The sequence below is a fragment of the Hoplias malabaricus genome, chromosome 9 (genome assembly GCF_029633855.1).
Source record: "Hoplias malabaricus isolate fHopMal1 chromosome 9, fHopMal1.hap1, whole genome shotgun sequence".
In the NCBI taxonomy this organism is placed as follows: domain Eukaryota; kingdom Metazoa; phylum Chordata; class Actinopteri; order Characiformes; family Erythrinidae; genus Hoplias; species Hoplias malabaricus.
The window spans coordinates 31,276,486-31,291,577 of NC_089808.1; the positions used below are offsets into that span (position 1 = coordinate 31,276,486).

A 15,092-nucleotide genomic window follows, 5' to 3' on the forward strand; every position below is an offset into this window, starting at 1 on the left:
GGCTTAGATTTAACTCTAAACCTTTGCCTTACCTCAATAAGCACAGATCTATGAACATACATCTCCACTACACTTCCTCCACTGATCTGAAGCTTGAAAGCCCTGCCCCACAAGTTGATGGCATGGGCTCTTTAGATTTATGACCTAAGAAACCTTGTCTGTCTGAATTCATTTAAAATAAAATCATGTCGATGTGTTACAAAGGTAAACGAATGCTTGAATTGAACTTAAAATGAGCTATAGCAGGATTTCTCAGTTAACCAGAAACCTTATAACACTGTAGTTGAGGAATGAGCCAGATAACATAAGCCCAAAGTCAAGACAGTCCAATAGGACGAGCTGAGGGATAACTGGCTAACTGAGAAATCATGTTTTGTGGAATACCCCCTTGATTTAGCCAATGTCAGCAAAGGAACCTAAAAACAAATTGAATCTGGGCATTGGGATAATATGATTATTTGAATTAAAACATTCATGATCATTTTTAGACTCAGTGCTTACACGTGATTTTTTTTAAAGTTTTATCTAGCTATAAGGGCTAAATTAATGCAGTGATAGTACGTTATGGCTCTGAGTGAGAGAGATGGCATGCTCTGTGTCTATCCGCTCATTCTCGCCTGCACATTGTGGCCATCAAACTCGGGCTGGGATCAAAAGGGCGTTAGTGCGAGCAGACGTCACTATGATTTTTTTATCCAATTAGAGACAGCAGGAGGCCCACGGCGCCCAGCTAGAGCCAATCAGAGGAGAGGAGGGCGGGGCCTGGGCTTTCTTCGCTCCAGCAGCTCTGAAGTGGAGGAAGTGCACAGTGTTGGGCTGCTGCTGTGTTCATGGACGTGTGTGCTCCGGTCGGCGAAGAAAAAGCACAGAAAACAACAGTTACATAATTCTAGACTGAGCCCCGGGAGCCAGGACCTTTTCACGGAGGATCGAAGAGCACTGCAGTGAACGGAGAGACAGTAGGAGTCGCGGCAGAGCGGAGAGGAGCGGGTTAAAGTGGGCCTCGCCCGGATATATCTGACAGAACAGGCGGAGAGAGAGAGAGAGAGAGGTTAGCGCCAACTGACAAATCAATAGGAGATAAAAACAAACCAGAACATCCCTGTACCTCCAGCTTAACGCCCCGAAAAGCACAGAGGACCGCCGCACTACAACACCCCACACCAATGGGTGAGTGTATTTTTTTTTCCAGATAGTGATGTTGGGCGTGATTTAGCTCCACTCTCCTGCGGCTGGTGACCGCTGGTGTGATGCTCGTCTTCGGTTAAAAAGTGCAGTTTTTACTCGGTCACTTTAGGCGGTGTCCCAAACCACAAATACACGCATGCTGCTCACACTGTAACGATAAATGTGCTATCAGCAGTAGTGCTGTTTAAACCACATACTTCATTATTATACTGTACGTGGTCAGTTAATGAATGAGCTACTATCAGCGTTAGTGATGTAGTAATATGACATAGTATTTTCACCACGTATCTTGGGCTAAATTATACGTATGTGCCCTATTTACTGATTGTGCTATTAACAGAGGTGTACTATTTAAATACAGTGAAAAATTATAAAATATGATTTAAGCCACGTACTGCACATACTATCCCTACGTTATTAACAAATTAACGACTCCTCCTACTACTACTGCTACTACTACTGCTACTAATAATAATAATATTAGAGACTTTTATGTGAACACCCAGGGTTCCTCAACATCAAGTAGTAGGCCAAATGTTTTTATTTTGATATAAAATGTAAGAAACCCATACTGCACATTGCTGACTCATAGGGTACATACTTAAAGATAGTAAATAAGTAAATAACTCAAATTTTATAACTACACACTTCATGACATCAACAATTACACTATGAACAATAGTGCAATATTCTGAAAAAATCTTTAAACCCCATCCTGCACACTGTCGTACTTGTGCTAGCTGTACTCTTTCAAGAATTGTGCTACTATAGGTGTACTGTCAGATTAGGGATAGAAATATGCTGAAATAAACTTCTACTTAAATGATGCACTTAGAAATGACTGTGCTTATAGTAAGTGTTTCAACTTGAAGCATAAATATGCAAAGTATATTTACTTTACTTAAAATACTGAATGTGCTGATGCTGTTTAAAAATTTAACCTCTATTTGGTATGGAATTACATGGTTTGGGATGCAACCCATGTCTTTTCTAGTCTAGCCTAGTGTCTCCCTCACTGGGGAAATCAGTTACTGTGGCAGTGGGAAGAGGAGGAGGGAAATGAAAGCAACTACTAGCAGTTTGGGTGTTCATGTTTTGGTCACATGGTATACTTTAAAGAAATGAGCACAATATCCCTGTTGGCACCTGATGAAACTAAAGATTTACCAATGACAACACACTCTGTCTGGTGAGACGTCAGCCTGTGGTAAAATATTTGCTAAATGTGATCATCCATATGCTAGCTAATGTAAGATCCCAGTCAACAACACAACCACCATGTCTGGATGGACCTCGCAGTTAAAATATCTGGTCTATTTGTTGTTCTATATTTAGATGTGTAGGAGCTGCCAGCATTTTTTAATAGTGTTTTTTTTTTCCTCAAGTTGTGGCCTGATCTAACAGCGCTTGACAGCAGTTTGACAAGAGACTCAAAATACTCTTTTCATCATACATCAGAAAGACTTGACGTGAGCTAGGATGTGCAGTCTATGTCCTTAAAACAGACTTGAGATATTAAAGTATTATAGCGACGTATATGTGGTGAGTGTGCAAAATAACAGACTCCACTTATTAATGCCTGACACTTACACCCATTTGATCTGATCTCTAAGATCTGATCTCTGCTAAGATTATGTAGACAAATGGGTGCAAATTTGTTCTGACAAGTTCTGGCAGCTAGCTTTAAATTGCATAAAGCAAATTGAATGATGTACAAACCTCAGTTCCAAAACAAGTAGGTACTGTATGCAAAATGCAATTAAAAACCAATAGCAGTGATAAACAAGTTTTGCTTGACATGTATTAAACACTTTCTCTGGTGTTTTACCTTATCATCTTTATTTATTTATTTGTAAATTCAGACACATTCTCCATGTCATGCCTGCAACACATTCCAATCAAGAGAGAAGTGTGCCCTATTTCCCTTAAACAGTGTGGAAAAGCAGATTGCTTTTTATGGAAGTATTCAGCTTAGCAACATACGCAACATTTGTTTCTTTATGTTGCAGCTTGGGCACAAACTCACCCCCGTACCAAGATAGACCTTGACTTTAGAACATTAAGTTGGGAGCAATCTGGACAATCCTTTAATTGACTAGCCTAGAGAGCACTTCCATTATTTCTATAAACAATCCCAAAAGTTAAGTCATCCGACCACAATACACATTCCCACTTTGCATCAGTCCATTTCAAGTGAGCTATAGACCACAGTAATGGGTAGGGCTTATGAATGTTTGCATATTACTTCTGCCTTGCATTTGTGGATGACATGATGAACAGTGTTTATTGACACCAGTTTGTTAAAAAACTCTCAGGTCCAAGTGGTGATATTCAATATAAATCTGAAAACACAAAACAAATCTTATTATCAACAAGATTTTAAAGCATAGTTTGCACGACCCCACTTTTTTTTCTTTGTTTAGTAAAACTGCACGTCTAACCCCCCCACAGAATTGTTGCCATTGGGTAGGCGTTTTTTTTTTCTCTCTCTTTTTCTTTTCATACAGACACTCAATTTTCCTCTCTTTCTATTTGCCCGTCTCTCTTTCTCACTGTCATACTCACTCACACCTACTCACAATTAGCTTACACATACACAGCCAGCAGCCTTTTTTATACTCAGCTGATTCCGTTTTCTCTCAGGCTGATGCTCTGTTGGTCTTATATCTGTGTGATTATTAGACTTGGCACAGGGGTCCAGGTGTTCTGTCACCACCTGACAATGTGTCACTTGTAGTTTGGGGATAAGGCAAAATATCTTGGAGACAACATTGATTCTGAGGGCATCATCTTTGTGTTGTTTAAGAGTCAAATCAGGCCAGGAAAGATGCAGTTGGCTTATGGGTTTGTGACTGTGCAGTTCCATAAAGCACGGACAGTGTTTGAGGACAGAGTCATTGTTAAATAACCCCTCGAGTCAGGGTTTTAGATTAGGATTGTGATGATGCATTAGATGTAGGCACTGACAGGGTTTTCTGTTTATTTTGATACATTTCAATCACGTTATGTCACAATCTGCTTTTCAGCTTACCAGGACAGCATAAATAGTTTTATTAAATTAGATTTAGTGCAGCTCTTTAGGCGAACCTCTAAACAATAATGAATATATTAATAGGTTTTGACTGTGTTTTTTGTATAATGTAATACTTTTTGTATTTTTGTCCCTTTGAACTTATGAGCCTCAAAAAAGCTAGGCTAAATATTATGGTGCATAACATTAAGTAAATATCTAGCCCACTCTGTTTCTATGTATTGAGTCTGCCATACCATCTTGTCTGTAATGTGACATGGAGGACATAGCTTGCAGGGGTGGGCGATATATTATCGTTCACGATAATACCGGTATGTTTTTTAATTTGATAATATATATATATCACGATATTGTGACATAAGCGCAAGCTTCAGACACAGGCGTGAACATGACACGATTTAGAAAATAACCATATCCGTTATATTGAGTATGCCGATGATACGCAGCTTTCCATCTGAGTATGTTTAAAACAGTGCACAAATGTCCCATTCAGCTCTATGTTTTTTCTCTCTCTCACGTGCATGCCCGCTCGCACACACAAACAGACACACACACACACACACCACGTTGTCTACCATTGTTCGTGTATGCCGCTGGAGCAGTTCTCAGCACTTGTACCGCACACACTCAGGTCTACCTTTCTGGTAGCTGTAAGTACGTCAAGGAGGGAGGGGCAGATACTCCACGGCTCCCAAACAGAGAATGCGCTTCTCATTGGTCATCAACTGTATTTAGCCAATCAGCAGCCATACTTAGCTGTCCATCATTTAGTGCTGCAGCCAGTGGAGTCACAGACCCGTCTACAGGGCTTTGTTGATTTTGTGGCAAAACTAAGAGAAACGGCTCAGTGTTTAAAATAATAATAAAAATAATAGCAAAAATCTTATTTTTGCACCGTGTCTCAAAGAAACTACATTGCATTTTTCCCTCAACACATCTGCAATGCCAATAAAACTGACTTATTTTAGAATCAAAGTAATTCTTTATTCATAAAAATCACATTAGATAATTTCTTATAAGATTAAAAATTATATTAAATTATGTATATGAACCGTTTGTGAAGACACAACAAATTTATTTTGTTGTAAAAAACATTAAGCAGCAGCTTGGATGCAGGCAGTTTGTTTCTTAATGCGAGTTTACTTGAAGTATGCACTGTGTAACAGTACTATCTAGGAAAATGGAAGTATCAGATCAGATCGATATTTAAAGACTCATATCGGAATCAGGGCAAAAAAAAACTTGATCTGGGCATCACTATCTTAGACATACAGTTTGATAATTACAGTTAGATGCAACATGTTCTTTTTAGTGTTAAAAATAAACACTAATACTTTGATGTTATATTTCGTTATGGTTTTCATAATATCGTATCGTATTGTATTGTATATCGGCATTTTTTTAGGCATATTGAGATATGAGTTTTTTGGCATGCATTATTCAATTTAAAAGTATTTGAACAGAAATATCCCAGTAGAATCACATTAAATAACCAAACGTAGTAAAGAGCTTTTTGTTCAACACTACATGCTGTGCCACCGTAAATTAACAACGGCACATTTGTTGGCATTTTGATATCTTCCCTATAAATGCCAATATCATGATACAGTCCTGTTTAAAGTTAAAAAAGAATAATTGGCAGAAAGTAGGACTTTATGCCAGATATCTGATGCTTCAGACCAACCTCAAACACTGTGCACTTTTGCCAGCTGCATCACATTAATCCCTGTTGAACTGTCTATCAGCTGTTGCCAGGACATGGTTTATGACTATATCTTCATGTTCAGAGGGAGCCCTGTTTATGTTATGTTCACCCTTTGAAATTCCGCACTCTTCAGCTGTGGTTGAACATGATCAGTTTTATGCTGTCATGACGGGGACTTCTGCCAGCAACTCAAGCTCAGCTGTAAACTTGCTAATTGATAGATGAATGTAACTTAATTAGGATATTTCCTTTGAGATATATATAATGTAAAATACATGGTGCAGTGAAACAATGAGTTGTGGTTTGTGATCAATTGCCTTTCTGCTGACCTAAGTGGTTTTGTGCTGTTCTTTGCTCGACGGCAACTGATTGGATGACTTCTAGCAATGTTGGCTATAAATTCGTGCACCTGCTGGGATATTTAGTGTTCCATCAAATCTGCAGTATTGAAGTCTTTAGTGATTTTGTGATAAAATAGTGATTTTGCATGGTTTGCAGTGTGAATTGTGAAGTCATCATTCATTTTTCATTGCAGATATTGTTGTCATGGCTATTGGAACTGTGGGGAAGAACAGGCATTTGACTCATTTCTGCTCTTGTAATTTTTAATTAATAACAGCTGCAGTCCACTAGCATATGTTTGTTGTTGTTTTAGGTGTTGCACCACCCTAATACCTACTAGAGACCGTTAGTCCCATTAGCTAGCTACAGCTTTGCCATCATTTCATCTTGCATGGTTGCCATTGTGTTGTATTACAATGCAACATTAAACTTTCCAGTAACAGATTACCAGGTCGGTTGTTGAAAGTCAAGACACAATATTTGCATATTTGTGGACGAGAACTTTTGCAATAAATAAGCTTTCCTTCTACACTGATTGTTTTACTAAAAAAACCCACTCTTATCTGTTGAGAAAGCATTTGCATTAGCTTAAGATGCTGCACAGTAGCCAAAATATTCATTTTCCTGGCAGAGCAGCCAGTTGTACCTGCTTGTACCCAATTATATTCATCAAAAAATGCTAGAAATATCAATTTTTTTTCAGTGTGCTCTTTGTCATTCCTTATTTGCAAAGAGTTGCCTCCCTACCATGTGGCTGTGCTCAAATAATTTTTTTGTTTATCTATTTATTATTTAGTCAAGCCTGAGATTAGACTAGCAGGCTCCTCCTGAGCATGATATTGATTCAGTAGCAGATACCCAGTGATATTAGCCAGGCTTTTACAGAGAAATAGAAGAATGTGGCAGACAGTTTGAGCTGAAGCCTATTTGGATCTGCTGAATACCCTTGATGTACTTAGCTCCACAATGGTTGGCAGAAGCAGCTGCAATAAATTATGTACTAACATTTCACTCTTTCTCTACCATGGTAAGAGATTTCAGGCCTTCAGCAGCTTTATTTGCATAAAATTAATTGGCTTTATTTGTCGTTTTGCACCATGACAGCCTTCTTACCATTTAAAAAAAACGTTTACATTTTGTTGTATGTTTTATTGAGTAGAATTTTTTTGTTGGTAATGGATGTTTGTTTGTTTTAATATGATCTGACCTGACTGCCCTGAATGCTTTGCTTGTTCTTAACCTATTTTTCAGAGGCTCCCTAGATACATCTTTATGTACATTCATATTATGTCTGTCATATGACTGGAGATGCTGTATCCATATTAATGGTTATTTTCTGCAATGAAATGCTTCATCTAAAAAAATAAAAATGAACAAGGTTCGAGGTTGTCTGAATGTGTAAGTCAAGTAGAACATGATGAGAGGACATGCAGTGTGTTAACAGAACAGACTAACTGAGGCCAAATTCTATTGACTTGAATATTTAACCCCTTTTCATGCCACAAATGATCTTTTCCATGTGTGTATCCAGTCAAAACAAACCAATGATATTATCTGTTTACAAGCAATGTAGTGTAAGGTGCACAGAGAAAAGTCAGAGAAGCCCAAATATGAAACTAAGCCAGTCTGCAGCTTCATTCCCTCATGGAAAACCCAAGGAATAGCTTAACAAGGCAGATAAAATGGGGTTCTTTTTTTGTTTAAACTACAACAGTTGCATCACCACTTCTTTTAACAAAACTCTGTAAACCTTAGGGAACTGAGGAGACCAAGTCCTGTAGTTTTGAAAGTGAAATATTAAACCATTCTTCTCACCTTTGCTTATTTATAGTTGAATAACACTTTAAATGACAGAGACATAGAACCGAAGAAATATGGTTTAACACACTGAACTTTCTGTTAACCTTAAACTTAATGTACTTCTATCTGTATCCACTATTTGAACCACTGAATTGACTGGAACTCTTTCAATTTATTTTTATACAATTCTGTAAGTAATAATACCAATATACCTGTTGGAATATGTGCTTTTGAATTTAAACCTTCTGACTCTTGTTCTGCCAGCAGATAACCTGTGTGAAGCCCTGAAGACGCTGAAGCTCTCGTCAGCAGACAGTGCCTCAGACAGTGTGGAGAGCTGCCTAGACTGCTTGCTCAAAGCTTTGGCCCAGAACAGTAAGCTTCCTATCTTCTATATTACTGCAGTGCTGTCTGAGACAAGCTTGTGCTTCAGTTCACTTCATTTAACGTCATGAGGGATAAGAACAAATAAAGTGGAGGAACTGCTTTTATTGTTTCTGGTTTATTCTGCTGTCTTGCTTTTTCCTTCCCTTTTCCCAGCATACCTGACCAAACCTATCATCTTAATGTCAATGAAAAAGCCGGTTATTTTAACTGATTTGAGTTTATATGCTGAATGTAATTATTTCTCACATTTGTTAGTTTAGCATTGAGTAGTTAAAGCAACACCAAGCAGTATTTTGACATTTAAAATTGTCATGATAATGCTTCACTGACTGTAATGGAGCATAATCTTTTTGCTACCCCAGGCTGCAGGGTTAGAGTTAGAAACTGCACTATATAACATTTGAAGGAGTGTAGGGACAGCTTTCTTGGCTTTTATAAGAATGTAGGTGTGAACATTTTGTTCTTCATCTGCCTGAGGATGATCTAATTTGGAAAAGCTCTGGAAAGGAACACACATTCTGCACTTTCTCCTATGGATTCTGCCACCTTCTATATTGAAATATGCAGCCATGCATTATAGCCTGTGTGCTGTATTTGATTAATGTTATGGCTGAGAACTCTAGGCATGCAGTTTATGTGTAGATCTTTCTGTGGGCTGTGAGCTGCTGCTCTAATAATGCTCAAGACAGACATAAATTATTATGGAGCTAGTGAAGTGTGCCGGGGAAGAGAGGTGAAATCAGTTCTCTTACTCTCATGGCTGCTGACCTCTCTCACACTGGCACAGCAGATCAGTCTTCATAGAGTGTTAAGGTAAACTGAGAGGGATAATTTAACATTTAATTGTTCCACTTGGTTGTGTTTTATGTAACAACTGCTCGTAGACTCTGTGTCAGTCAAGACCCCCTTAGATGATTCCATAGTTTATGGGTAATGTTATGTGTGATTCTTTCTTATTTGATTTGATTTTTTATTATTGTTTAACTCCTAATGTGCTTAACCAAATTCATCCAATTTCCTAGCCAATAATGAAAATAAACAAGACCTTTTAATTGAATTTTCTTGTTAAGAGTGACTATGTAATGCATGATTATAAACCTTGAATGAGTGTTTCAGATGCTCAATTTAATGAGGTCAATTTGCACAGATCTTTAAAATATTGAAATGCTAAATTTTTGTTTAAAACTTATGGATCAGCTCATTGTATATGTAATGAATCTGTATTTACAGATGTGGAGTCCAGTGAAAAGATCCTGGAGATGGGTATTCTTCCTCTGATGCCTTCTTTACTGGCCACACAAAATTCATGTACACCCAAAGTAGCCAACATCATAGCGGAGGTAGCCAAAAACGGTGAGCTATTCATTATACTTCAGTAAACATCAGCGTACGCTTCCCGTATATCGCACATTTTGCAGATGATTGTCAGAATCTTGTTTTAGATTTATGTAAGTCCTCTGCAGTCTCATAGAACTTGTTTTAGGGGTTTAATATTCTGATCTAGATTCGGTAATAGACCTGCTGTTGGCCTAGATAGCAAACATTAGATCATGATTTTTATTAAAGGTGGTAAAACAGCAATATTACCACAATCCCAATCAGCTGAGATCAAGGAAATGTTGATAGATAATGGATGTAAACGTTCAAATCGATTTTAAATACTGTTTTATTGCTTTGTCATCACATCTAAGCCAAAGTGTATTACTTTTATGTATTGTTTTTGCCAACTCCACAGCACTGGCCCTCCTAGGCTTACAACAGATGGAGCTTGCCTGACTAACAGATGGAATGATATGATGTATTATGTCTCCTCCCTCTGTTTCTCTGGCAGTAGCGTCCGTATATGGATAATTTACTACTTTAAAACTAACACGGGTAATATCTAACCTTCAGAAGCGGCACATTAGCATTAAAAAATATTGAGCTATTATTTAATTTCCCAAAATTTCATTAATATGTAATATATGGCTTTAACATAAATGCAGTTAAGTCACTGTATATTTTAATATTAGTAATTGAATAATGACTAGTGTCCTTTTAGAATCTTTCTACAAATAGGATTCTAAAGGAGACTTAATATGCAGACTCTTGTCGAAGTGCAGACACAGCCATGCTGTTGATGACAGATTACACTACAGTCTACACTAGGAAACTTTTCTTTTTGTAAAGATATACTGTGGCCTTTTTGTTTATAGGGCTTTTTCTAAGTAAAGTAAATGTTAAGTTGAAAAACAAATACTTTTTGTTCATTACAATTTCAGGGCTGTAATCAGTTTAAAGGTAAAGTCACCTTTTCCCTGTTTACTGCACTGTGACAGAAAAGAGATTTATTGCAAAAAGTACATTCTAGTAGCTTTTAAACACTGTCTGCTCATGTTCAAAGTCCTGTCTATGTTCTGGTAAAAAAGCAAAAAGTTAAATCAATAACTAAATAAAATAAATAAAAAGAATATTGACTCTATATAATTGCACAGCCTACTAACGGGTTTGAGGGGTTAATTCAATAAAATCCATTAGATGTGGCTGCATTTACAATTTTTTCCCATTACATTTCCCATTCATGAGTCTAGCTCATGGGCCGATATAATATGATGTTCCTGCCCAAGCTAGGAAATGAACTACCTACCAACCGTTGCACCAGTGTTTAGAAGCATGGACGCTATTTTCAACATGTGACATAGGGGCAAGCTATTCAGTATACATCAGGAAAAAAAAAACGATATTTCCGCCTTAAAAGCTGCAAGACCTAAACATTTAGCTTTTTTTCCCTGGGATTATTGGATACTTGTCTCTACCACACTGATTTTCAGATAAAATAAGTACACCACTAAATAAACCCATAATAAACACCTCAGCATTCGCCTCACTATATAGCACCTTGATCAGTTGATTTATTCTTCACCATCCTGCCAGCTCACAAAGCCCATAAACCCTTAGTCCTGCAGAATATATCTGTTCAGTGCTTTTAGGCTGATTACACAAGCATTTTTAGACCAAACTTAAGGAGGCCTGCAAGAGAAGGAGCTAAATGAATGGAGTTTGTGAAAGATAAAAAGGTTTAAAATAATGAATTGGCTTTTAGCAGTGTGCAAGGAAGCTAATGACCATAGCCTGCAGGGGAGCCAGGGCTTAAACAGCCTCCTGCTGGCATTTGGGTAGGAGCATTCTACTAGGAACATCTGTGATCTGTCCGTTTAAGGTTTTTTCATGTTTGGGACATTGCTCTTCATAAGGAAAAGTGGCTTTTTTAAGGTGTTGTGTTTTAATTGCTGTCCCTTTTTCAGACAGAATTTGAAATCTGAAATGGGATGACCTATTTTAGACAGAATAAAGATACACCAGACTGCTGTTTCTGATTAGAAACATATACACAAACTACTATTTGAGTGTTTGCCATTAGTTTGTTGACCAACTATAGTTATACTGATATTAATATGATTACTAAAGAACACGCTGAGGATATTTTGACAAGCTGAAGAACAACGTTACTTTTCAGAACACGTTTTTCAGACTTTTAAGCATCAACACGTTTCGCGTTGCTGCATTCTGGAATGTTTTACAGATTTGTATGGTTTGTTCATTCATAAGATTTACATAATATTTAAGAGTTTGATAAAATGTTATGTTTTTATATCCCCCTTTTCATCTAATCATTACTTGTCTCTAATACCACCCCATAAGCTGTATTCCATGCAACACAGTGAAATGCATGAAATAGTGGACACCTATCTTACTATAAGTTAAGCTATCTTAGCGGATGATCCCAGCCTATTTAGTTAGTACACAATTCAGCATACACACTTTCCAAACTTTATGTTATTTTGCTTTTTACCATTAACCATTGCATATACTGCATGGAGAGCTTCAGTTCTGTCATTAAACTGAAAGTTTTTCTCTAAAGAAATACTTGTTTGAACCCATCTCAGACCTGACACGCATCCACGAGATGGGAAATGATTCATTTTTAACTTTTATAAATGATGCTTTAGTTTTGGGTGTGCTGAAAACTATCCATCTCTATTTGGCACATTCCATTAATTGTCAAATAATCTGTGATTTACTTGATTAGTACTATATATATGAAATGTAGTTGCAAGAGCCATGCTTTCAGTAAAAAGGCACAGTTAATCTACGTGAAGGTTAATTTGAAATATGTCTTTTTCCCCCAGAGTTCATGCGCAGTCCCTGTGTGGAGGCGGGACTTATACCCCCTCTAGTTCAGCTGCTTAACTGCAAGGACCAGGAGGTGCTGCTTCAGACGGGTCGAGCCTTGGGCAACATCTGCTACGACAGCCGTAAGTACCCTCCCCCAGTCCCTCACCTCATAGCTGCCACCCTCTGTAAGTGGAGCCATTTCAGAGCCTACAGGGAAAGTATAAAGAGGATTAGTGGAGAAATAGTTCAGAATCACAGCAGTGTTCATTTGATCAAATGAAGCAAGAAGTAGACGCCACAGCCTTTTTTGTGAGTCATTACTGTCTGTCTTTTGGAAGCACAGCAAATAACTCCATCTCACCCACTCACTTACCTTAGCATAATTGCTTTGTTACTATGGAGTATTTAATGGATTTGATTTGATATGTGAACTCAAAGCGTGGAAAACAATATCTCCTGGCCATGTACTGCTTTGTTTGCTGAGTTTTGCTTACAACATCTTTTATTTAATAATCATAATGACATGCATGCTAATTAATCTGGTAATTTCATGGTAACCTTTTTGATGAACTTAGTTGATGACTTTCTTTTATAAGATGACTTTTTATAATTTCACTGCCTGCTTGTGTTTGTTCTCAGTTAGGGCTTTGTGGAGTAGTGGAGGAATGGTATAGGACTTTGACTAGAGTGGAGAATGCTGAATGACAGGCAATGTCAAGTCCTATGTTCCCTAGAATGTCTTTGTGTCATGACCAGGTCCTTAGTCACTGGTTTGAAGAAAATGCCACCATCTGTTGTAACTATTGGTCCCTTTTCCAGAGGACAACATGTAGGGAAATGCATTATCATCATTTCTAAATTGCCTACAAAGTGCAATGCAGTTGATCTTTTGATACCCTCTTGTTATAATTCTGTTGTATTGAATGAACACACAAATAATATCTAAGAAACATATAATTATGTCATAATATTTAACCGTATTACAATGCTAGTTCATCATGTTTCCTTTGGTGTTGCTCTTCAAGTTGGTAATGAATGTGCAACCAAATTACACCAACTGTAGGACAGGCAACTGTCCTGCATCTGTCTGAAGTAGATAGCCAGTGTCATGTCTATGGAGAGCTGAGTGATGGAGCAGCTGAACCAGAGCCCAGCTGAGCGTGACTGTGGACCAAGGCCAACACATGTCATCACTGTGTTGGCTAGTCCCAAAAACTCCAGCTGATTAATCTTTGCTAGTGACAAAAGCTGTTGAATATCTTTAACCAGTGAATATGTGAAGTGGTCCTTGCTGGTTGTATAGCCTACTTACAGTAATTACATTACGATAACTGTACGCTTAGTGTGAGGTTGCTCTTCTAAAAGTTTGAAATGAATAATGATAAAGCTTCAAGGCATCCTTAAAGACTGACAGGATTAACGCATGGTCTTTGGAACACAACCAAGAAGGCTGAATATGAAAGCTCCCTCACTCATTTCCCTTTTTCATGATTCATGAGCTGTGTTTGTATAGGGATGGTGGATAATGGGCAGCTGTCCTAGACTCTGTGTGGGCATGGGCGAGTGAGACCTGGAGCTTTGTTCATGCCAAATGAAATGACTCACAGCTCATACACAGCTATAGCTATAAACAGGAGAGGTTTACTGAGTGCTGAGTTAGAATGTACTCAACATCAGTACATTTGTACGAGGTCTAAGGAATAAATATGCAATGATTGTACAGATGACTTTACAGTTTAAGAACTCCAGCACAAGATTAATGTCAAAGAAAACGTATTGTCTTATATGATTCACACTTAAAAGGGGCCAGAAGGAGTTCTTCTGATAAGTAGGGAACATTCGGTTCAATAACTGTTTAAAAAAAGTACTTTTACACAAAGTAGTCATTGTCCTTTTGCCTCCATAGGGAGTGGTATGGAAAAAAAAAATCAGTCATCATCATCTTTTCTGCTTAATTCATTTCAGGGTTGTGGTGGTGGCAAAACATTTTTAAAGACATTTTGTTGATAACCAGTATATCTCACAGTATATTGACACACTGACACAATACACTAAGTAGCACCACGTTTAAAAGTTGCCTTCAAATATGTTTTAATGATTTCACATACTGCATACAGTAAATCTAATTCAGAACCATGCCATGTAATGTGGTAACAGCATAGAGTAGCCTACCTAAACTGGTGAAATAAACATGGTATTGCTTCTTCCAAGAGAATTGTTTATTGGAATGGCACACTGCCAATAAAAAATAAACACAAACAAAAAACGGATTCTTTTTTAAAAGGCTAACGCTAATGGTCGATTTCATTTATATTTCTACTTCGACTCGACGCAGGGCCTACGCTGTAGGCTACGCCATTGTGTGCGTTTATACTTCTGCATTGTTGCCTGCATCATTTTGCAATTCCACTGTCCCAACACTAGGACTGAATCTCAAACATCTACCTCTATACTACCTAGTACACAATATAATGGTGTAGTAGA

The 15,092-nt window shown here is 37.7% G+C and overlaps 1 protein-coding gene across 3 annotated transcripts in view; it reads left to right on the forward strand.

Annotated features, from left to right (window-relative positions):
* Positions 1-809: 809 nt before the first annotated feature.
* The window catches only part of rap1gds1 (RAP1, GTP-GDP dissociation stimulator 1), a 43,462-nt gene continuing 29,179 nt past the window's right edge, over positions 810-15,092 (forward strand). For 2 of the 3 annotated variants that reach the window (XM_066681269.1, XM_066681272.1), the window contains exons 1-4: positions 810-1,170; positions 8,331-8,441; positions 9,684-9,806; positions 12,623-12,748. In XM_066681269.1, coding sequence (XP_066537366.1) covers positions 1,167-1,170; positions 8,331-8,441; positions 9,684-9,806; positions 12,623-12,748 — 364 coding nt within the window. In that variant the 5' untranslated portion in view covers positions 810-1,166. The remainder of the gene's footprint in view (positions 1,171-8,330; positions 8,442-9,683; positions 9,807-12,622; positions 12,749-15,092) is intronic. The other variant, XM_066681270.1, reaches the window with a different exon arrangement.